This window comes from Glandiceps talaboti, chromosome 16 (assembly GCF_964340395.1).
Source record: "Glandiceps talaboti chromosome 16, keGlaTala1.1, whole genome shotgun sequence".
Classification (NCBI taxonomy): domain Eukaryota; kingdom Metazoa; phylum Hemichordata; class Enteropneusta; family Spengelidae; genus Glandiceps; species Glandiceps talaboti.
The window spans coordinates 1,783,676-1,809,831 of record NC_135564.1 but is presented as its reverse complement, the minus strand read 5'-3'; the positions used below and the strand labels follow the sequence as shown (position 1 = coordinate 1,809,831).

The following is a 26,156-nucleotide window of genomic DNA, read 5'->3' as shown; positions in this document are numbered from 1 at the left end:
CGACAAATATTTTCATGTAGAGTTGGGTTAAAAGTAAGATCAATGTAAAACAATTACACAAGATATTAACAAATATAATAGTAGTCTTGTAGACCTCGCATCTGCGCTCGGATGTTGCCGAGGATTATATATAATAGTACCTCAGGCGCGCAGCTCAAGCCTTTGGCATTGTCTTAATATTGCGACCGGTGAAAAATTATCCGGGGGTCATGGAGTTAGACCATAGGGTGGAAGGTCTATGGTTAGACTAAATTATTACAGGTTCGGAAAGAATTTCTTTTCCATTTTGATCTTACGCTGGTGAATCACATAAGAGGAATTAACGACACGACACGATATTATCTCCACTTTGGCAATGTTATACAGGATCGTCAAGTTTTATCGAGTGGCTGAGAATAAAAATCTGAGAGAAATAAAAAAGCTCTTGAGTAGAGACGATAAGTAATTTACATGATCACTAGTTTATGCAACTGAACACATATGATATCCTCAACTATTTCAATATTTCGTTTCTTGTTTAATCTATCCCCACCCACTCCACCGAAACATTATATACGTAATGTAGCATATCGATTATCTATCCATTTCTTTGTGTCAATGATCGTTGTGTTTGGAGAAAATTTGTGGTCACCCGCTCTACAGCCAAAAGAGGAAGATGACGGTGCATACGTTGAATATGTAATTTCTTTCAGACGTCGTGACTAGGCAACCAAGATGTCTTGCTTAATCTGACTTATTTTAATAACACACAACACCGTCACTCAGACCACCAATAAATAAACTGTCTACAAGTATACAAGTCTTAAACTTTTACATTCAACGTATCACAACCATTTTGCTACAAATAAGATTTAATCATAAAAACCAAACTAGAAACTGCAGTATTCTACTACTAACAGATTAAAATGAAAAAACAACAACACATAAACAAGAACATTTATACATAAGACAATACAGCGTAAATAACTTTGAATAACATATTTATAACTATCAATACATTTCTCCAATCTTCGTATTGTCATACAAGCTGAAGTTCACGCTATTTCAAAGGTCAAAGGTCACATAGCTTAGGTCAAAGGTTAACTGGTTATGGATTCAGTTAAAATAAAACTGTTCTTTTGACACTTATTTGGGAATCATGCAGATGTAATAGTTATGTGCTTTATTCAATAACAAACATGAAAACCAGGGGGGGGGGGGATGTTTCATTTTATAATGAAATAATCACAACTCTTTTGACATAAATACATTTATCATTCTGCTGTGTTATTCAAATTAGTATGTAACTACTGAAATAAAAGATTACTGAAATGAAAATACAGGGTACAGTAAAGAGCTTACTGAATGAGATGATTTGACATTGTCCAACTCTCTTTTTTTCTGGAGTAAATACTATGAGAGAACGAAGAAATGTACTATGTATGATAGAATAATGAAATGTACTATGTGTGACCATAGACCCTACACATGTAGAGTCTATGGTATGACAGAATGATGAAATATGAGTGCAAATGTGGAGTACACTTGTAGGGTATTTGTATAAGCACCTGCAGTGTTCTCTGTGGCAACAATTTCAGGACCGTAGTGAGTGAAATTGAAGCAGAAAACACTGCAAGCACAAGTGGATATACAACTGAGTAGCAATGCTGGCACTCATACCACATGATTTCTGTTATTATTATTACATATGCTTATCCATAACAGCAAATTTCTATAAAAAATCATTTTATGCGATCATGTGATTTTGCATTCACTGAACGACTATTCCCTCATTTGCATATCATTTGCATGCAGATATGCAAATGTTTTCGGTATTGCACTACACTGCAAATACTGCTAGTATTCACATGCATACAGGTGCAAGTAATCACTGGTACATATAAATCTAATGTCATATTAACACTGATGTATTTCTTGAAGTGAGTATCCTATTGCCCTATAGTATTGACAGATTTTAATCTAATAATTACAGATATATTTTACACATCCTGCTATTGATGTAGGGATGCACTCAAAATGTACGTCACCTTTGCCTAAATGTGATGATGTAGATATCTTCTCCTATTCTGGTATGACTTTAGTCATGTGACTTTTGGTGCAGGACTGTTAGCTGAATACATGCATGCAAGTTTTTTCTATAGAAATAAGTCCTGCAAACACACTTTAAAGGCTTTCAAAATAACTCACACCAAATATGTTTAAGAATGGGCTGACAAAATAACTCCAAATATGTGGGTAAGAATGAGAAGACAATAACTCGGACCAAATACGAGTAAGAATGGGCTGACAAAATAACTCAGACCAAATATGAGTAAGAATGGGTTGACAAAATAACTTGGACCCAATATGGGTAAGAATGGGCTGACAAAATAACTCAAACCTATTAACATGGTCTGATGAGTTTTTCGTAGGTTTACACACATTAACCATGACATGATACTGGGTAAGAATGGGCTAACACATGTAAAACCAGACCTAACATGGGTAAGAATTGCCTAACAAAGGGAACAGAGTATACCATTTGACTTGTGTCAATCTATATCAGATACCATATCCATGATCAACTCTATTGTTTATGGTGTGCCGACTGAATTATGTGGGTTATACTTCCATGGTGTACTACATTAACAGATGTTGCACCAATGCACATTTCCTGGACATCAAACACTAAAACTGGCAATATTTACATGCCACACATCAATTCAACTCTGGTATGCAACAATACTGAAGTTCCTTCCATTTAGAATTCCCATGGTTCATTTAGATTTATATCAGCAAACTCTCCAACGTCAGCTTCATTGCGATCTGTGAAGAGAAAAAATAGAATAAACAGAGTAAAATACTTCATATCATAGACACCATAGAGGGTTATTATCTTGTACTTATCAAGTTCTCTGGGTAGCGGCCAAAGTGATCTTGTATCTAATTGTGGTTTATCCTGAATATAGAGGTTCATGGAGGTTTAGACTGATTTCTGGTCCAATCTAAGCTTTGAGAATAGAAATTAGGAATGGCTAATTTATAAATGAGTGTATTTGGCTATAATTTCCTTGCATTCTATACTATTGAATTTAACTTTTGTCCAAATGCAACTTTGAAAATTTTACCTGAAATTTTCAACTGCACACTTCAGACTTTGTCAACAGATTGACCCACTATTCTTTGCATTCTGATTGGTCTGTGTCAGTAAATATTTACAAACAGCAAATCATTGATGTGATTGGCTTTTGGAAACAAATATTCCAGCCCACTTGTGGAGAGGTCAATCAAGTTTGTTTGTTTGTTTAGTCTACACAGGTACTTGCAACAATCAATGCAAAACAACAGTCAACATATTTTGTTAACAGACTAAACTAGACTGACTGTATACAAGCTACTTTGAGTGGGGATTGCAGACAAAATGCATAAATGTGTTTGAATTCACAAGCTTTTTCACAATAGTTTTTCTAGGTCTTCAGATGACTTCATTATCACATTCAAGTTTAGTGTCTGGTCAAAATATGACGCCTCATATGATGTAGCTGATGAACCATTTTTGTCAGAATCTTGACAGAAATGGCAGCCATTACTGGTCCCCATTTCTGGTCCTCATTTCTGAAGCCCTAGCAAAGAAGATGATGATACCGGAAACCAATCTGCATAATAGGTCTAACACATAGTTTTCATGAGATAAAAATTGTACATTAGAATTTAGATAAAGCCAATCATTTTATCAATACACTTTCTACAGGAGAAAGGATGCCTTGGTGTTTCACTTTTGAAATGTTTTTTACACATACAGACAACTTCAAAGCAAAAGAAATGACAAATAAAAATATCAAATATACAAAACACTATGAATGTTCGATGTTCCCTTGTACAGGTTTTAGCTAACAGTTTGGTATTTGTTCATGGTTGAACTTTGAACCCATACAGTATTATCACTGCCAGCTAATCATTGGTTAATGATATTTTTATACTACAGGATGTGAAATGCAAATGAGTAACTGACCTTTAACCCTGGGTAAATTAGATGCATCAGTGAGTGGAGCCACAGGATGAAGGAGTTGAACTAAATGTTCACATGGACGTTTTTTTATTTGCTTAAAAAAAACATGATTTAGGAGAACACTGGCTGATGGCCTGTAAAAATAAAATACAAAAAACAAGGAATTAAAGAGAGATAAAATTACCCCGAAATTACTAAAAGAAACAAATCGTGACAAGAAATGAATGGTTTAAAATTTACAGGCTGCTGGTTTCAAAATGAATTATGAGTACTTTGTTGTTTCCATTTTGTGAATTATTTTTGCTGCTCAACTTGTTCAAACTGTAATATGAAATATTTTATCCTATAGTTTGATTTTCAGTTTTTGATCTACTGTTTCAATATGATCACATTTTCACTACAAACCCTATACTAGTATTTTCAATTCTATGGTCCAAGTAAAATTGTTTTCATGTGGATATTACAATGATCGGGAAACATGGCAGCAAATTTGATGACAGTGTACTATGATTTTATAAGAATTTGAAATAATATTGAGATGTGTAAATCCACCTGTATACTGTAAAATTAGATATTTTCATCACAAGAAAATGTTGTAATTTTATATATATTCAGCTAGTTCTCAGACTAATGTTCATAAATTTCTAAGCCTGGTAGACTGTGTTTATATACAAAAAGGTATTTTAGGTACTACTTATTTTTGCTTTTTTATTTTCCAACAAAATAAGCAAAAATAAGTCAAGGTTTACGGTACACTATAAAATATGAACACAGAATTACAGTTATCGGATGAAAGGTATGTAGTCACTTCAAAAACTAGATTCCAACAAGGTAACTTCACTATTACTAACATAGGATACATAAGGTATCTTCACACCGACTGTGTTAAAAGTACACTTATATATCAAACCAAAGATTCAAATCCACACATTCATTTATATTCAAGATCCTGTCTTTCAATGAGAGAAAGGCAAATTTGGCATGACAAAGTTTTCTATACATTCAACCACAGATACAGTTCCATTTACAACAGATAACATGTAAAATACAAAGTTGTACATTTTATAGCTATTCCCTAGTACAAAATCCCTTTTTTCCATTAATAAAATATAATATTTGAACACTATATTAATTAACATTCCTAATAACATGGACTTACGATAATAACTGTACATTGGCTGTACAACTATTATTATAAATAGACTCTTAAATATCAAAGTAATGAGACACACATTTTTATTTCACATCATACATTTATCATTGAAAAACTCATCTTAGTATTGGTACAATCACAGATAGATGCTGTAATCCTAATTTTAGTATGCGTGTAATTTTATTGATGCTGACTATTGGACATGGTCACTTTATGCCACGTGTTTCTACCTCCATGCTTGTGCTAACTTAAAACTGAGCTAATTTGTCAGTATTTCCTTTCCAACCAAGATTCTACCAGTGTGTGCTTTACCCATGTCATTTCATGGCAAAATCCAGACAACCCTTTTTACGGCTTTCAGTTTCATCAAATATAACCCTCATTTTATTTTTACAATAAAATATATTAGTAAATAGGGTATATCATTATATACTATTATCATAGATACTTAAGTCAATGAGATATACAACCGTCACAATGCGATAACACCCACACATAAATTTGACAGATTTGAACCTTCTATGGTAAAGAAATAATGGGTGATATTATTTAATTTTATATTAAATAGCACATTTTGTCGATTTCAGTTATGAATGTAATTTGCATCTGATTAATTAGGAGTGTAAATTATGTATGTGGTCAAGGATTTGACCAGGCTGTACTTTTGCCAGTAACAGCAGCTGACACTGTAACACATTGTCCAGAAATTTAAGTCCTTTCACAGTTCATTTCATGAAATAGAAAAGGATGAAAATTATCCAAGGTCCATGCACGTCTGCGTTTCATAAATTTGGACCCAAGAGCAAACTTGTGTTGTGTGCCTTATGGCAAACAAGCCAATTCTGTTATTGTTCTCTGTCTGATCATTTACACATGAAAAGTCACCAATGATTCAACCGTGCTAAAAATAAACACAACAAACCAAAACAAAAGAAAAGAATACAAGAACCCAATGTTTTTAACGGACGATGACACTACCAGAAGGCTAAAATCATTCCCAGTGGAACACAACAATGCAATTAACTCAAGGTTATATTTATCAGATTGACAAACATCAAAGTTTCTTGAAGCGAGAAATTTTGATTGCAAATTTCCTTGGTTTTTAAGAACTTAAAAGCCATGGTTGACTAAATATACATATAATTGTGTTGTTTATCTGTAAATCTGTGGTAGTGATCCGTGGTTTGAACTATTCACCTAGGCGTTTCACACCTCATGTTTGATTTCATGGTTATCTCTGCACACTCATCTTTCTATAGTGACATCAATAATTGATCAGCCACACCATCTCTATTCCATCAAATTATCATATGCACGCATTTGAATGTCATATAATACTACATTTTACCTCCATTTCCCTACAGAGTTAACCTACTACCTTTTAGTCGTTAATCATAATATTTCATAGTTTTTTGGGAGAGACCAAATTTCCTGTCTTATTGTTACACAGTATGGATAGACTTTTTTTGTGTTGGAAAGGTTATTTTTGCTATTTTCGTGGTCATCTTTTTTCTGCTTGATACATTCTTGTGAAAACACTGAAGTCAACATTGCATATAGCTCCGATACAGAACAACATTGGAAGATCATGGTGATTTGATATTTAGTGTGCATGTGGCTTGGGTGGAGTCTATTCAGATTTGTTCATTCTAATTTAATACAAGCCTTCTTTTATTCTTACCAGATTTGGGACATTTTTGGTCAAAAATGATAAATTCTTCCACTTTTAACAGAGGTGTAGTTGCAAAAGAAGAGTGACACAGAATGTAGAGATACAGGGTTTGGTAGATATATAATTGAGTCCACAGTCAACTGTTGTATACCAATCATCTTGCTTGTAAAATTTGGAAATCAGTTTCTTTGATCATAATTTCTCATTATATAGCTACACAAACTGACTGTTATATATTTGATATTTATTGATTATTTTTCAGTCAAGGATAACTTTTTAATCAAAATCAGGAGAGCTACGGAAAACTCTGGAAAAAGTACCATTACAGCATTTATCTTATTTTTAGTTAATTTTCTCAAAAATAGATAACAAATTCTCTAAGTAGTTCCTGGAAGTCAAAATTATTGTAATTGCTGAAATTTTGGAAATGATACACGCATCATGAAGCTGAGATTGTCTTTATTTTTCATGTCAGTTATAGAAACAGCAGCAAATGTACAACATACTAAATTATATATGATAGCTTTCACTAAAAGCCAAAAAATTAAGGAAATATTTTTGTCACGGTTTTATCTTTTCACAAATATGTGAAACTTCTCTTGAAATCTTACACAGACTGATCATCGCATGCACAAGGTACATGTACATGGGCATGTACAATATAACTTGAATTGAACACTGAAACCTTTGGGGGACATGATGACCAAAACAATTCAGATAATCAGCATTCGGATCATCAGAGTTTAACTGTAATTTGAACATACAAGTTTGCTGCATCAATAAATATGTGAAACTTCATTTTAAATCAACCACAGTTGAACTGATAGAAGTAATTTGAATAATACTACTACTACTACCACCACCACCACCACCACTACTACTACTACTACTACTACTACTACTACTACTACTACTACTACTAGAAGTAATTTGACCACATGAGTTTTAATATTACTGTCAAAAATAAATATATCAAAGGAATTGTTGTTAATAATCAGGATGTCAGATTATCATACAGGAAGGATTACGTTGGTCAGACAAATCAACATATGATGTTCAAGTACACTTAAATAACTGTCAATGTGATTTAGACTGAGTAATACAACCTTGGAGAGAAAAGTAAGAGAATACAAGTATTCTAAGAATTGTATAATTTATTAGCAGCCTTTACACATACTCACAGGAAATTAATTCAAGCAGTTACCTTGACTTAAATGTAAAACATGAATATAGCCAGTATCTACTCACTCCCACTCACTCCCACTCCCTCCTACACTTTCCCTCATTCCTATTCTTTCCTTCTTGTCTCTCCTTTGTCTGTCTGTCTGTCTGTCTGTCACACACACACACACACACACACACACACATACACACACACACACACACACACACACACACACACACACACACACACACACAAAGCACACACACACACACACACACACACACACACACACACACAAAGCACACACACACACACACACACACACACACACAGACACTCCATCGACCCCCCCCCCCCCACATACACTGTAGTATACACGTTCTTAAACACTTTGTGAACATTTTTGCAAGGAAGCCTGACAACCAATTGTTTTGTTAAATTATCAAAAAGTACCAGTATTTCAAAACAACGACCACCACCACCATCACCAAGATTAGTCCTTGTAGATTGTTTTTTTAAAAATAGTCGTTGGTATTATCTTTTCTCCACTTTTACCTCCTTCTTTTAGACTAATGTTTTCCATATGCAATGTATATTTGGACATTTAACATTTTTACAATCGGATTCCCTTTTTATCTCCTTTTATTTCGTTGTTGATTCCTTCCCTATCTTGTAGATTCACTACTTGTATTGTACTATTGTTTTATTCTGATTCTTCATCAGACATCACTCCAGCAGCCAATGGAAACTGTCTATGTACGGTTGAACAGTTGAGTTTATGTTAAGTTACTCGTACTTGTATCACTTCTGGTTTGAAACTCTACGTCATCATTACACTGCGACACAAACTAGCACAGTTTATACGTCAAACTGAGATTCAGACATTAATATTCATGTCTACCTAGTAACTGGTACATCACTCTAATATTGAAACCTCATACATGACATGCTTTGATCCAATGAGAATTTCTATTCATTTCCCATCTTATGATATTTTTTGGTAACTACTACACGATGTTGTAGACTGACCTTGGATCATTTCAGCTAGACTAGATTTGAATATTTTAGCATTCATTTCCATTTAAGTAAGGGAACAGATGGTCATTGACAAACAAGAAAATGACAGTAGTTGGAATTCTAATGACAGAAGTCCTCTCAAATAATTCAACATTTATTTCTGAATGGCAGAATATGGGCAACTGTTTTGGGATGTGGTTGGATAGGTGTTCATTTTGTTGGTTGGATCGGCGTTCATTTTGTTAGTGTCTCCTGTTATGCTTCTTTCATTTGTTTTTTCTTTTTCAAGCATTTTGAGTTTATCCTCATCTTGAAAAATACATAGTTAATTTGCATATTATACACACAAATTTTCTTAATTACTAACAACACCTGGTGAAAAACAAGAAAATAGTTATTTCACTGATTACCTGTCGTTTGGGTCACTTTTCAAGCAGGTATCTACAAAACTGTGAAAGGTTGGTGAGAAAGTTCTGCTAAGAGGATTATTTGGATCATTGTTTTTATAAACACTAGATGCAGCTACACTGCTTCCCAGGCCACTGTCTGCAGCCCCTGAACCTGTATTAATAATAGGTTCTTCCACTAAACAGGCTGTGGTACTATCTAGAAGTCTTGGAGTTGTACCGTTGAATTTCTCTAACAACATCTGAAAAAGAACAAAAATATAAGAACAGATAAAGCAACGTGTAAATAATATGAAAATTACAATATTGGCTGAATTCAGTTTTTTATTGATGTCAGATTAGGATTATAATTTGGGAATCAAAAACTGTGTTTTGGCAGACGTATAGAAATAAAGGCCCAGCTGGGATTAGGATTAAAATTTACATGTGATAAACAGTTGTCTGGTAGAGCTGTAACAAATGTTGGTCTACAATGAAAGAATGGATCCTATGCAATTCTGATGGCTCTACTGATTAGATAGATCACACTAATGCAATTGACACAAAACCAAAGATATCCTATTGCTCCACAGTAGTTATCTAAGATCATGGGCTTCAAACACTGAAGTTTAATGAAATGTAAAATATTGACTTCATTGAATGATATGTATGGTTTAAGTGCAAGGTGCTCCCATACTAAAATACTAGAAATACATGTCTTCCTTCATGAGTAACATAGGGGGCCTCATCAGTCATCCAAAACATGACTAACATAAAGGACCTTGTCCGTTGTAAGTTGATGAGAAATAACGTTTAGATCTCCATGAAGTAGGAGTTTTAATACTGGCAAGATACAAAATGTGGAAATTACAAATATGGGCATTATTATGTTCTTATTGAAATATATACATCAATCCCCTTAAATGTGTTTATACTTCATATTAAAAAACCTTCAATTTGAAACCTCTAAATACCCTGATTTAATTACAAAAAGAATCACTAAAACCAACACGGGAAAAAATCTGATTAGGTGTGATATTTCATTTGCCTACTTCCATAATGAAAACTTTGACCTTCACAGTATACTTGATTGGTTTCATATTTTTTTTACGAATGACATCGTCACCTTGGAAACTTGTAATCTAATGATCATAGGAGTAGGTACTTGGAAAATAACACCTTTAGCAGTTTATTCTATTGTGGCTAGAAAGGGAGATGAGCAGTGTTACAGGGTGTGAAATAAATGGTTTATAGACAATAACACTGAAATCAAATCAGGGATGACATGTAACCGAGCTGGAGAAAAAGAATCAAATATGTAACAGAAAACTGATGTTATGGCTTTGTACTCATTTGTTGACACAAAGTCATACAACTTGCATGCACCTTAGAACTACAAATCTTAAATTTTTACTGTTACTTTGTTTGAAAAAACTCAAATCCATTCCCTGTGATTAAGAAAACAACTCAAAGGTCATTGTAGAAATTCTTACATATGACCACCAACTACTGCGGTTCACTCTATGGGAAAATAAATTTTAGATTGTTGGTTTCCTTGTAAATGAGATAGTGAAACCCCAAATTTCTTTTGTTATTTCAAGAGAACCAGGAACAATCTTTCATATAATAAGGGGTCAACGTAAAATTGTTTGACAAGCAGTCAAAATGATATCAAAATTTGGCTACTTTTATAGAATCCAATATGGCCGCCAAATCCAATATGGCTGCCAAATACTGTGATAACTCTATGGGAAAATAACAGATTGTTGATTTCCACGGAAACAAGACAGTGAAACCCCAAATTTCTTTTATTACTAGTATTTCAAAGGGACTTGGAGCAAGTTTTGGATAGAGTTTAAGAACTTTGATTTTAGAGGAATCAGTTCTGGGAGTGCATTCTACCTTAGGCATCAAAACATGACTATAGATTATTTCAACGATACCCAACAAGAACCATGTTACACGATCACCCGTTTACACTATCACAAGTTGGTGACAAAAAATGACACAAATAAGTGGGAATAATCGATTTTGTTGAAGTCTTCTTTTACAGAAAGTCAAAGATAGTGTTCTGTGATTTTGATGTTTCATGATAAGATTTTCATTGTTAGTACAGTGTCTGTCATGATGTAGAACTACAACTGAATCACACAGTTTCCATTTACTTCTCGAAACATTCATTTACCCCTTCTGACATTTCAGTATTTCACGACAGTCACTTAAGTTATTCTTTCATATGGAGTATAGGCACCCTTTATGTGACTAAATTTACTATAATTATTCTGTCATTATTTTTAGGACTTCACTTGCTTCTTATTTATATGTATTATCATGACTTGATTAGAGGAATTAAAAACAAATTTCAATTATATTAGCTATGTTGTGTTGTGCTGTGTTGTGCTATACTATACTGGTACTGTACTGTTGTGTGTGCGATAGTACACTTTGGTACTGTACTGTTGTGTGTGCGATAGTACACTTTGATACTGTACTATTGTGTGTGCGATAGTACACTTTGGTACTGTACCATACTCAAAAAACTTGATATGATGAAATGTCCCAAGTCAAAAAACAGGTTGAAAATAGCTGATGTTACAAGATTAACCCTTCAAGGAACATACGTTCTCACACTTCTAAATCTGTACTGTACTTCATTGTACTGTATACTGTTACACTTCTACTGTACTTCACTGTACTGTATACTGTTACACTTCTACTGTACTTCACCATACTGTATACTGTTACACTTCTACTGTACCTCACTGTACTGTATACTGTTACACTTCTACTGTACTTCACTGTACTGTATACTGTTACACTTCTAAATCTGCACTGTACCTCACTGTACAGTATACTGTTACACTTCTACTGTACCTCACCGTACAGTATACTGTTACACTTCTACTGTTCTTCACAATACAGTATACTGTTACACTTCTACTGTACTTCACTGTACTGTATACTGTTACACAATTCCAACTATTTTAGTTGATTCACTAGGTCTTAATTATAGTAATCTGTTTTAAATGTGTACACTTCAGGTCAAGTTACATAAAATTGATTACACAGAGTTGCACATACACCATCACATAACATTATATATCAGTCTAGCCTAAGCCATGTAAAGGTTAATGTAACACTTCATAACATTGAACCATATATACTCAGTAATAGGTGGTTGGGTTTAGTTCCCATATTATTATCTGGAACTTGATTATCATTTAGTGATTTACACAAATCACAATATAGAACATGTTGAATCATGAAGTACATTCTGAGGACAATAGGTATTAACAGATAACAGAGATATAACAGGAAGAGTATTCAAATATTTGGTGTTTAGGAATTTGAATTATTGAGACATGTTAGAACAAACTCTAGAACAAAGTTGAAATGGTGTATTTACATAAAGATTGAATGACCTTCTTTTTAATGCCACCTGTGCTGTTGAGATTTCTGTCTAAAAAATGATAGAAATTTATGGAATGACATTTCAAAAGATTTACATGTCATAAAATGAGAGAGATGTGAATCTGTTTCTTAGGTACACTTTTATATGAATGAATGAAAGTAGCTATGTTTAGTTAGATCAGATTTATCGATTTAGATGGATTGATGAAAATAAATCAAATGTACCTGTACGATATAGAAAGCGTTTAAAATGATCTGAGTTAGTTTATACACATTTTTAATTTCATGAATTTACAAGGATGGGGTATTAGAGCCAGACCAAAAATGACAAAAATGTGAAAATCTCTTTAGAATTAGTAATCTATTAAATCTAGTGGTTGAGCATACATGACAATCTATAGTACTGGTGATTACTACGATTCTAATAACAAATAAGTCTTGGGGGTGGAATAATAAGTTGATCTTCAAGTACTGTGTGAAATAATTAATCTCATTAATTAAAAGATTAATCATTTATTAAAAGATTATCATCTGTCACACAAACACAAACATTTGGACACAAAAGGGCCATGTAGATGACGTTTAGACACAAAAGGGCCATGTAGATGACGTTTAGACACAAAAGGGCCATGTAGATGACGTTTAGTTTAGCAAAAATTGATTTTCAATACTTCGATAACACTCATGTAGGTACAATGTTTAGTGAGCAAAAATTGATTTTCAATGCTAAGATGACACTTATGTAGATATGATATTTAGTTAGCAAAAATTGATTTTCAATACCTTGATAACACTTTGTAGATGTTTAGTTTGCAGAAATTGATTTTCGATGCTTTGATGACACTCATGTAGATATGATGTTTAGTTAGCAGAAATTGATTTTCAATGCTTAGATGACTAACCCAAATTTGAAACATAGTTAGGGTTTTATTATAAATTGCAGAGATACATGTTACAAGGGCAAACGAGTAAGTTTTCAAATAACAATGAAATCAGATACCAAGCTGTCTGTATATTTACAAACAATAAAACCTTCTGTTTTTTATTCACCATGGAATCCACAAAAACACATTGAAGGACGCTGAACAAAGGCCTAAATGGTACTTAGCACAGGATGAAAACAATAAAACATACTGACTTTTCTATAAGACAGATTTGTGTGTAGTGTTTATAACACTAATGATTTCTCCAGTGCGATCATTTACATGAATGAAGCTAATGAGTCTTAGATTCATATTCAACTAGAACTGCCTCATATTAGGATGAGGACTCATCTGTGTAGGTGAATAGTTAAAAATAAATTCAAACTTCATACTGTACTAAAATACTTGGCTGATCCCTAGCTTTCGACCTGAGTCCTCAGGTCTACCTCACAACATGTATACATCATAGCTGACCTGTAGACTTGAGAACGGCTATCGCGACACTATTCCGCTATCTATGTCTAATGAGACAGACTTGATTAGCAGGTAGCTATTTTTCTGGTCTCCTTTTACCTACCTCAAAACATGTATTATTTTATTTTGTCTTTAATAAGTAGGTAATAAAGAAGATATATATAAATATATACTAACTGACATTTTGAATTTTTGAATTTTCGCTCTGTTCCCAATTCAAAATGTCAGGTAGGACAGCAGAATAGTGTAATTCTCAAGTCTACAGGTAGGCTATAATACATCCATGTTCACAAGTAACTTGTTAGTGTTTGTGTAGGTGGGTGGAAGGAGGTGAACACAGTTCTATTGTGGTGAAGTGTTGATGAAAGTCAAAACTGTGAAACTGTGTGCTGTATGAGCAGTTATCACAACAGACTATCTATGACACGTAAACAGAGATTTACTATCACTTTACCCTCCTGTCAATGGCAAAATTTTTGTTGTGGATCCAAGTGATGGAAATTGGTTTTTATAGTGAGTTATCCCAAGGGATAGGGGATTACAAATTTGGGTGGATCATATGAGAAGTTGGTATACGTCAGTCGGGTGTCAAATTGGCTTAGAGGACATACTGATCACCATAACACTACTCACTGCAATTTATAGCTTATCATATGAATTTACATATTTGTTGATTTATTCAGACAGACACATCCCATGTGCAATCTAATGAAAGACAACGGTTTTTGTTGTGGGTCGAAGTGATAATAGAAACAGAATTTTTCTGTGAGTTGCTATACAGTAAGTGATAGGGGAACACTATGTTAGATTCTCAACACATTTTACTCTTTCTTCTTCCTTCATCATGCCATTGTAATTTACTACAAAGCTTCTTCAGATACATTCAGTCGTCAAATACTTCACGTTCAGTACATACCAGGTAATCAGGCATTCATAAATACAACATGATAACCACAAATTTAGACTGTTATCGACATTTATATCCCAAAACACTGCCACTATGGAACTCACTACCTAAAGAAGCTCACTGTGCACCTAATGTACAAGCTTTTAAAACTGCACTGAATGCTACCAATACTATATGGCTCCTAAGTACTTTCTTTGTGTTGCTCCACACGTGTTCCTTGACTACGCACATGACAACCAGTATTGGTGCTTGTACATCTATGGTACAGATACAGAATTATCTACATAAGTTTGTTTTTGAGTAAATGAACACTACTTAAGTTATGGTACGTGTTGTTGTGTGCACACATGTTGGCCTCATGTGCTAGACTGCACATTTCCTGAATAGAATTTTGACAATAGGATAGAACTGCAGTCCACATGTAGTAAACTACATTCTTCAAAGTACATTGTACTACAAACTCAGGATACACATTACCTACAGGATTGATTTTGAGAGAATTAAATAAATACGATTGTACCTGTTGTTGTCTTTGTTGGCCTCATGCCATTGCACTCTACCACAAACCTTTCTCCTTCTCTGAACCGAAGTCTGACAATCATCAGACAGAACTACAGTCCATTTTGTAATCATTGTAACCAATTTGTTGTTTTTAGCTTTATTATATTGTTTTACCATGCTTTTAAATCTATTTTATGTACAGTGCTTTTGAATATTAATAAATAGAAAAGGCACTTTAGAAAATAAATAAACTTTAAACTTTATATGTAGCAAATAAATTGTATAAAATCAGGACAAATGTTAAAATTGTCTCGATAGGATTGATTTTGAGAGAAAATGAACAAATATGATGGGAGACATTATTGAGTTTTATTGTACTTGGATAGGTGGGTTGGCTGAATGACACTGGTCAGTCTTCAGTGCTATCTTTGTATTGAGTAGAGAAACAACACAACTGTCAATCTATAATACTTAATTAACTTTATCTTTAAGTATGCTTTGCTGCACTCCACAATCCTTGTTCTCCTCTGAGCTATCACGCTAGTTTTGTTGCCAGAAACATGCTGGGACAACTCCAATATAAGTCATTATGGACAGACACAGAATTGCCTTTGTTCATTCTTTGTTATGTAAATGAGGGCTAAGGCACACACAATGACTTCCTTTGTTATTTCTTTGTTATGTAAATGAGAATTGAAACAGACACTGGAATGGATGGTCTAATGAGACTCCCTCAATGAAATAAAGTGACCATACCCCACCACAAAGAGATAGTTTGAAGATGAAAGGATGTTGAATACTGCTTAGGAAGTACAAAAAGTAATTGTGCTCTGTTCTGTCTCTCTACTGTTATGCAAATGAGAGCTAACTAATCAGCAACACAAGAGGCTTCAGCCATAGACACAATCTATGCAGGCAGTCATCATATGATGTCTTCATCTCACCATGACAGACACTTTTCTTTTACAGGATTCACTCATTTCCATAACGACGGAAATCATTTCCAGTCATATTCATTGGGACAAGATTTCCTTTTTACAAGAAGCACTATATGGTTCTGTATTGATGACAAAGTGGCCATGAAACTGGAGAGAAGTACTCTGACCACTTAGAACAAATGATTACCATCCCCTTAGCAGCATTAATTCATATAATGATATCAAAGATTTTTTTTGGAAAAGTTCAAAGTAATCACGACTTCTAGTCTTTTATGCAATCATGATAATATCTTTGTGGTTATCAGGCCTTACTTAGTATCTCAAAGAGAGAGAAAATTAAACTATTTACAGATAATAGTGTGACCATTATTTCTAGTTAATCTTTACTTTTTGACTTCAAAATAAGCTAACATTTTAATTCAAAGAAAAGAATATTTTGAGGTTTTCCTTTTTTTGCTTGGCAGCTCTCAATGGGAAGAAATCTACATTTATAACTGTACATGAAAATATCTATTTGAACTGTTCACAAATTATCTCATTTTTTTCATTTTTTTTTCATACTCTGATACTCAGGTACAAAATAATATCACTGTAAGAAGGAGGGGAATAGCATTTTAATAGTCATCTCTTGGATCGGGAGTATGACAATATATATAATCAATATATCAGTTACGGCTAATTTTCTGTTTAAAAAAATTAAATTCTAGTTGTAACCATAGACGTTGGAAAGAAACACATATGCTGCAACTGAGAGTTTCTTAAACTATATTTTATTATATCCATTTTTAATTAAATCCCCAAGAGTAAAAATATACTGTAGTAATCCAGAAAATTATGAAATTGAACTTGGGTAAATTTTCTGATGTGCATGATTGCATATATATATGTGTATGTATATGAATATGAATTATTAACTATGCCTACATAAATTGAACAGAATATGTAATGACAAATCAAGATAGCTGCTGACATGTTTACTTCTACATTAATCTGGCAGACAAAACTGAAAATGAAATGTGTTTTCAAATTTCTCCTAAGATTGAATGTGTTACACCATCATGAAAGAGTATTGTTAGGCTAACCAATCCAGAAAACTGTATCAAATGGTTGTGGTACTTACCTTAGTTGGTGTCATATCTGAGAAAGGTACACAACCATTGGCTAGCTCACATGCTGCTATTCCTACACTGTAAATATCTGACTTTGTGTCATAACCTAAAATATTCTGTTGAGAATGAGAAAGAATAAACACAATTACTGAGTGACAGATAAGGGTGATTTACTTTAACATTGCCTATGGCAATCTTACTCTGTATTGATGAGTTCTTTAGCTGCACAAATTGGTGAGATGAGACTGCATGGTCGCATTATATCTACCAATTTACTATTTACATAATTGGCTATTATAGTATTACTTCAGAGGAAAAAGACAATATTCAACTTCATGTTGTTATCCAATGCAATCTCCTTTGAATATTGTTTTGTTTTCGGTGGGTTAACTTAGCAAACACTGGTTGGTGTCAACCATAGAGGGCGCTATGCAATGTATCATATGTACCACAGAGGCCACTGTGACAGCCGACTCATAATATTGCGATGTCAAGACTAAGTACATGACTAGTCTAGGTGGATGATAGTTTAACATACACCTTTCACTAGAAAGAAATAGTTTACGTATTGTTTTGAATACTAGTACCAAGAATTACAGCCGTAAAAAAAAACATGAAACAAAGATTTTGTGCAACACTTCTGAATTGAGATTGTATAATCTAGCTGTTTACAGTTGTTGGTATTGCTCCTAAAATCACTGAATGGAATAGTAATTATTGAACCACCATCAACAACTGTACACTACTATCTACATTACTAATACAAGATCATGAAATCTACACTGTATGGTATAAATCACATTGACAGTACTCTTATAATCACTGTACAGAACTTTATATTACAACACTGCCCCCAACAATTATACACCGTGCAATCTACATTACCAGGATATGATCATGAAATCTAAACTGTATGATAGAGTTGTTGGCAGTATTCCAATAATCACTGTACAGAACATCATATTACAGCACTGCCCCAAAAAACTGTACACTACAATCTGCATTCCATTCCTAGATCAGTATATAAGCTGACTTACTTGTTCAAGTACTTCTGGTGCAAGTCATGGCAGTGCCTTGACTGCATTCCATCCCTAGATCAGTATATAAGCTGACTTACTTGTTCAAGTACTTCTGGTGCAAGCCATGGCAGTGCTTTGACTGCATTGCGTGGGAAATCATGCACAGCTTTAAGTCTGCGGCCGTCTTCTATCATGGATATAGCACCACGCATTCCTGATAAATAACACCTTCCATCATTTGCTATCAACATATGACCTGCTCTAATGCCTCTGGTGATAAAACAAAATACAAGATTTAAAGGCCCATGTCTGAATTTGATTTAAATTTGGGGCACAATAGGCCTTTCCAAAATTTGCCGTGGCAGCGCTCTACTTCCTGTCTATGTGTACCTTGGGGTATACATGGTATAGGTTACTTGGTTAATCATAGAGCACTGTAGCTTTCCTTGATTTCAGAACAATACGGAAAACATCCCTGGGTTACAACTTCTACAGAATACCAAAGGACAAAGCTCTTAAGAAACGGTACTATGAGGTGATGATACCCCAAATTTGAGCGAGGGCGCTGTATTCTCAATTTCTTGTTTGCAGTCTGCAATGGCCTATTACAGTTGTCTGGAAGACCTATAAAAAAGTTGGTTCTGAATGAAAGAGTTATCCTATTTAATCCTTACGGCTCCATTGATGAGATAACACTAATATAAGAATGTGGGATTGTATCATGGGTCTTTAAACATACAGCTAAAATGATGTAGGCTTGGTCTTTCACTCATGGGACATTACAGCTAAAATGATGTAGGTTTGGTGTTTCATTCATGGGACATTACAGGTAAAATGATGTAGGCTTGGTGTTTCACTCATGGGACATTACAGCTAAAATGATGTAGGCTTGGTGTTTCACTCATAGAACATTACGTTTTTGACACAGAGGTAGACATATTTCAACTCTAGACTAACAATAACAGAGACACAACAAACACAGGACCCTTTGCCCAATTACATTGAATACTGATAAGCATTGCTATTCTTTCACATTGCATTAGAAACAAGCTTCTAATGAAAGCATTACACATGAACTTGATGATTTTAATGAGTTTCAATTGCTAATTTTCTTACTGAAAATCAACATTTCAACTCGACTACTTCTACATTGTAAGTGTCTCTTTAGCATTAGAAGTTGTCTGAGGGTATCACATGAATAAAACACCAAGCCTACATCATTTTAGCTGTATGTTGGAATACGATAAAAATATTTGTTTGAAAAACAGTTGTCTGTATTTGATAAAGCGATAGAAAAGTCTGTCCCAAACAAATGAACTACCCTATGTAATCTGTACGGTTCCACTCAAGAAGGTATCAATAACGTAAGAATGTGGTATTGAATCATAGGCTGTTAAAGGGACAACTCAAAAAACACTAGAATTAGGTTAAGACCTTTTGTAGACATGGGATTATTATGCAATATTCTATTGCTTTAAGATGACTTGTTGAAAAGCCCTACTAACCAAATATTTCAAAAATTAAAACACCGAAAAACTTAGTCCATTTGGGTGGAAAATGAAAATGAAAATTGAAAATTGACATTACAAGGAAAAGTTGAATGCTATTTACCTGTGTACATAACCCATTTTATGGATATAATCTAATGCAGTTACTATATCACGTAGGATAAATGCTATAGCCACTTCACTCAATCCATAACCAAAGTGGTCTTCTATAGCTATAATGTCTTTGGCAGAGCCTGTCAAAATCAAAATAGAATTAAACTTCTGTAACTGTAATTCATCTCAAGAAACTTGTAATTCTAACACTCCTTACAAATGTCATGATGAAATAGTTAATAAAAATATCATTTTTGGTGAAAATAATGGGAAATATTGGTAGGTGTTCACATAGCCCTGTCCTTTACATACATATTCTCACATTACCTTCACAATCTCATTTCTGTCTGTTTTCTTCTCCCTTCATACCTGTCCTCTCAACGTAACACACACACACATACATACACACACACACACACATACATACATACATACACATACACACACACATCCCCACAGACACACCTCCCACACACACACATACATACACATACACATACGTACACATACACAGACATAAACATACACATACACACACACAACCCCCAACCCCACACAGACACACCACCCACAAACCCACACAAAATAAACTTACCATAAGCCATGAGTGGCATCACTACCCATAATTCATTACTATGAACAAACGCACCGTGGAAGGGTAAAATGTTTTCATTAGAAAGATTCCTAAGAAGTTGGAACTCATGCTGTAAGAATAAAATAGCATGATCGATAAGTTTTGATAAACATGTAGTTTATGTTCCAATTAAAAAACTACACATTTGTTTGTTTTATCCTTGAAAGACGATGATAAAATTACAAATTATATTCTGTTACATATTTTTGTTGGTGGGGTTGTAACTGAGTACCTCTCACTGAACTGAATTTGAAATAAATTTTATATCTCTCTCTCATTTTGACATTTCATATAAATATGGATATTGATCTCTTTAGATTTCGCTATGACCTTTGAACTTCAAGATACACACCCTCCTAAACCGGAAATGACCTTTGACCTTTGAAATACAGATCAGAGCCATATGGCATAGTCCTACTTAGTCCTACACCTTCATGCCTCAACACAGCTTCCAATATTCCTAAAATCAGGTCAAGACTACAATACGCGCATACATCATATGAACACATACAAACGCTACTAAGTGATCACAATATTCAAATTACTTATTCATAAGAAATAGATACATTTTGTACTCCATCACTAATAAAATACGAAATATCATATTTGGAAAGGTTTTCAGCTTTAAAAATTAACTATGAAATAGACATAGTGACCATACCTGTAGTATAGCAAGTCCTTCAGTTAGATTGTCTAAATTACAAGTTCTGATAGCTAAATGGGTACTAGAAGGGGTATGGCGTGCTAAATAAATAGTAGCAGCTACGTCTGGGCTGCCTTTACCTGGAAAAGATAACACAAATAAGACTACCATAAAGCTCCTATATGCTGAGAGGTGGGGGATAGGGGTGTACTTGGATACATTTTAGATAGGGGTCCATCGCCAAGATTCCAAACATCTACCTATTACTATCATGTATGGGTGAAATATGGGTTTATGACTAAGGTAAACATACACATGGCAGACAAATGGATAAGCTTATTATGGTCATAACTGGTAATGTACAGGTTATTACCTGCAAACACCTTACTATATGCTCAGCAGAGTTTGATAAAAACAATCTCTTTATAGCACTTTTTCCCCCATTCTTGTGAATGAGCATGTTCCAACATAAAGGTAATCATGATAAAATATATACATATATAATGGTAAAACCTTATGTTCATCAAGTACTGCATATACTTCTTCTTCTGGCTTAACTTTATAAATTAAGACTCAGACCCTGAAAATATGTATGCCTAGCATGGATAAATACAAATACAGTGTACATTGTACTTACCAATGACTGAAAGCAGTTGGTAATGGCTTGCTATGGGTAAATACTCAATCATGGTGCGAAGAGATACACATTCAAAAGAAATATCACTAGCCTGTGAAATGAAGACAAAAGATATAGAAATATTGGAGTATAAAGCAATTCTAAGCAATAACTGTAGCACTCATAATGGTTTGGCAATACATTGGAATTGTTCCCTAATACATTGTAATGTTATTCAGGGAATGCAAATCACGTAATATCAAGTAATGATATTATCATAATCGGGTTTATATCATACTAAAGTCTCTACAGCAGGCCTTACATAAATATAACTAAAATATGCAAACTATAATATAGTCATATTATTCTGCCAGTTTCAAAGAGTGATATGAATGCTGAATAATGAAATCATTGTATGATCTATGTCCGTTGTAGACAAATTCATATCTCCATTTGTATCTAATTTACAATTCCAAAGTAACTATATTTTACTGTCCTATTGATTCTTAGAACCATGAACAATATATTCTCCATTATATGGTTATAAGTATATCATTATCAGGCAGATTTTGAATGATCATAGTGATGAACTTTGAAGGCCATTGTAGAATTAGGAGTAAAATTTGAGGATGCCATTTTTTTGCCATAATTTGAATAAATAATAAGACTTTGTGTCCTTGTTCACTGCATGTAATTTGAACCATGTGTGTCTATTCAGGGCTCGAAATTAACTTTTCTCCCTGGTAGCCCCTGTGGGCTACCATTCATAAAGGTCAGTAGCCCCATGACCTTCACTGGTAGCCCCATATATTTGTGTACATAGTTATCATACAACAGTGGTTTACAAACACTGAATGTGGACTATAATGTCTGTTTAACAATGTAAAAATGGTTGATAATAAAGTTACGAATTTCTGTTGTAATGATAGGACAAACGTCTCAAGTATCTATGATTACTCATATGGCATAAACTATGAACACACCATGACCATTCATCTACTTGACTGCTTGACCATTTTACACCAGTCCATCAAAAGACCGTGTTTCGATGTCATACCATCAGCCTCATCTATTACGTACTGATTGTCGTCGCATGAAATTCAAGTTTCGTAATTCCCAGTCTGTATATTCGTTCATTTGAAACCATGCATTTCCTAAAATGTTTTACATTAAAATCCGAAATGTGAATGAACGCATCGACTTCGGCTATGATTCCATCACCACTCGAGCCGAGCATTACGGAAATGACAAAATTGACATCGTACCGAAAATGGGTGAACGGGTCCTGCTGTCAGTAACCAACAACTTCGTGTCAAGTACTATCAAAGTAAGGAAGTGCTTCACGGATTAAAACGCATGTTTTTTCATCAATGTTTGCGGAATTGTTATCACGAAATGTACCCCGGAAGTATCTGAATTAGCTGACATCGCAGCACATGGTGCGTCCAGGGTGTGACGTCATAACATCGTTGTCAAATATAAATATTCATGAGAGAATAATATGTAGCGATGTAGACGTCAAACACATCGCGTCCTGCATACACATTGGTAAGACGCGTTGACGTTCGATGTTCAGCGGGAACGTATTGTGTTGGTTATATTAGCGACACGACGAAGGCCTGACATGTCAGCTTACTGTTTACGTCGGTAGCCCAAGTGGGCTACCAAATACGAAAAGTAGTAGCCCCGTGTCAACATTTGGTAGCCAAATGACACGGGGCTACCGTTAATTTCGAGCCCTGCTATTAGACACATGTGACCTTATCTTACAGGTCAGTTTGGGCTTGTATTATATGTGGTGAATGAGCACGGTACCATAAAATGTCATTATTTATGTGAATGGTTGTGGACACTTGGTTCTGTAACTGAAGAAAGATTAGACTGTAAGATATGTTGTGTCATTCAGCCCTAGCTAATCAGTGGGTGCTGGCTGATTAGTCTAGCTGCTAGACCCCTCAGGTTATTCTGCTTACCCTGAAAATATGTGGGTGCTAGCCAGACAGAGGTATTCATCACCTTGTCAGTTTTATTCGGCTGCCCCCAAAGTACAGATCTAAAGTCTTACTACAAGACTACAGGCTGACGGGCATGGCACAGCATCTTACAGACTCTTATAGTGGACTCTTGGATCTGTAAATGAGGACAGAGTTATATCTGGCTCCGTAATCAAAGACAAAGTGGCCTTGAACTACAACATGGTATGACTTACCAATGCAGTACAGGAACCTTGGTGGGTTCTATCATCACATGCTCCAATTCCTACTTTTGATTTTGTTATACAAGAACACGGCTGTGTAAATGAACAAGAAATATAAGGCATTAATGTAGTCTGTAAGTTAGTACACCATGACAGGGTGCCTTGATGTATTGGTCAAGCTGATAACAAGGCATGAAAACTCATAGAATAGCATTAATGCTTCATTCTACTGTCTAATCCAGCTGATCATGAAAACACTCTGTGTTATACCAGTAACCAGTCTATTCCTGACTGAAATCAAAATTGGGTTTTCTTGTGAGTCTCCACATAGTAAGAGATAGGTGAATGCAAATTTGATTTACATCAGTGGCGTGCCAAATTGGCGTATGGGGGGGGGGGGGGGGAATGGGGCTCCGAACATTCCCCCATTCCGCCCTCATACTTTGACCATGTTCAGCGCCCCATTCCCCCCCCCCCATACATAGGCATGTTTAGGTTCCCAAGCGCTGTATGACTGCCTAGTATACGTGTAATTCTATCGTAAATTTTACGACTCACTCACTGAAAAAATCATAAACGTCCCTAAAAAATCGTAATTTATGAAATTTATGAGCGCAAGCAGAAACACAGTTACAGGGTACACATATTAGATATGAATGTGTTATGTAAAACAGTTGTAACAGTACTTACAAAGAATGACATGGACTTTGCCTGTCTTCCATCCAGTACTTGATTCAATGTCTTATAGAAAGTAACAATCAGTAACTACAAAATTTCAACAAAATCTGAAAAAAAATGCAATAATAACAAACATGAGACTGTACAATATCTCGTCTTTCAGATTTAACGATGAGTTCCAAAATTTACGTATACTATAAGTTGATCTGCATTGAATTATGAATTATCATGCTGTATGAAAATATTTGAAATGTTGTTCATAATTTCTTTATTCAGTTTTTAAAGAATTTCTTGCAATTGTTACAGTTATAACAGTAGATTTAATGTTGTTAGCAGTCTTATTGTTGTTGTTTTTACCATACTGTACCCACTGTACTAGTTAGTGTAATAAAGTTGTTATAAAAATAAACAAACAAGTAAACAAAAGTTTTATAAATTATATTACAGGCCTTAATTAAGAATATTTGAAAAGTAATTAATATGATATTATTTAGGATGTAAAAAATATTCATATCTGCGACAAATAGGATATATTACTGGCCTTAAGAATATTTAACTTAATTTAACAAAGGTATTAATATGATATTATTTAGGATGATAATAATAAGATAAACAGAATTTGTTTTTAAAAAACCTTCAAGTTTGACCTTTGGTGACCTTAGCGTCATTTGTTGTCTTTAGACGTCATTTTTTTTAATTTCTGAAACAAATTTCGGTGGTTATACTTATAGTGTGTGTACGGTGTTACCTTGCTTGGGGAGATGCAGTTCAATAAAAAACTATTAGATCTTTTAAATCGTCCAAAATCAGTTGCAAATAATCAAATATAAGTGTCATTTCAACAACCGAGAGAGAGGTAACTTCACTTCAGCGTTCAACTTCAGGTACGTAAACATTACATTTCCGATGCATCCACTGTTATATTACTCGATTGCACAGCGATGATGAGTGCTCTCGGGGTAAATTCTTCCTCGAATTCCAACTTACCTAAGAGTGACGTAGACCACCAAGTGTTGGCATCTAATTTCGCAGAATATCCCCGTAAAGATGCAAAAAAGTTAGACCTTCATATAGAAATTAATTACCATAATGCGTCCGCCATGATTTAAAGCCACTCAGCTACT

The 26,156-nt window shown here is 34.3% G+C and overlaps 1 protein-coding gene across 1 annotated transcript; it reads right to left on the bottom strand.

The window, feature by feature from the left end:
• Positions 1 to 926: 926 nt before the first annotated feature.
• On the bottom strand, positions 927 to 26,136 carry LOC144447261 (STE20-related kinase adapter protein alpha-like). The gene is made up of 12 exons (XM_078137174.1): positions 26,020 to 26,136; positions 25,045 to 25,139; positions 24,367 to 24,447; positions 22,179 to 22,269; positions 21,560 to 21,681; positions 20,860 to 20,968; positions 20,275 to 20,404; positions 18,762 to 18,933; positions 17,656 to 17,760; positions 9,406 to 9,644; positions 3,992 to 4,122; positions 927 to 2,805 (listed from the first exon to the last, which is right to left on the bottom strand). Exons 2-12 carry the CDS (start codon positions 25,054 to 25,056, stop codon positions 2,741 to 2,743), a joined length of 1,257 nt encoding a protein of 418 aa, XP_077993300.1. The 5' UTR covers positions 25,057 to 25,139; positions 26,020 to 26,136; the 3' UTR covers positions 927 to 2,740.
• Positions 26,137 to 26,156: the final 20 nt, after the last annotated feature.

Excerpts from the sequence above, each read along its gene's own strand:
- LOC144447261 (XM_078137174.1), bottom strand. Across the intron at positions 20,405-20,859 it reads GATGCCACTCATGGCTTATG|GCTCTGCCAAAGACATTATA; the intron begins GTAAGTTTATTT and ends TGATTTTGACAG. Across the intron at positions 2,806-3,991 it reads TAATTTACCCAGGGTTAAAG|ATCGCAATGAAGCTGACGTT; the intron begins GTCAGTTACTCA and ends TTCTCTTCACAG.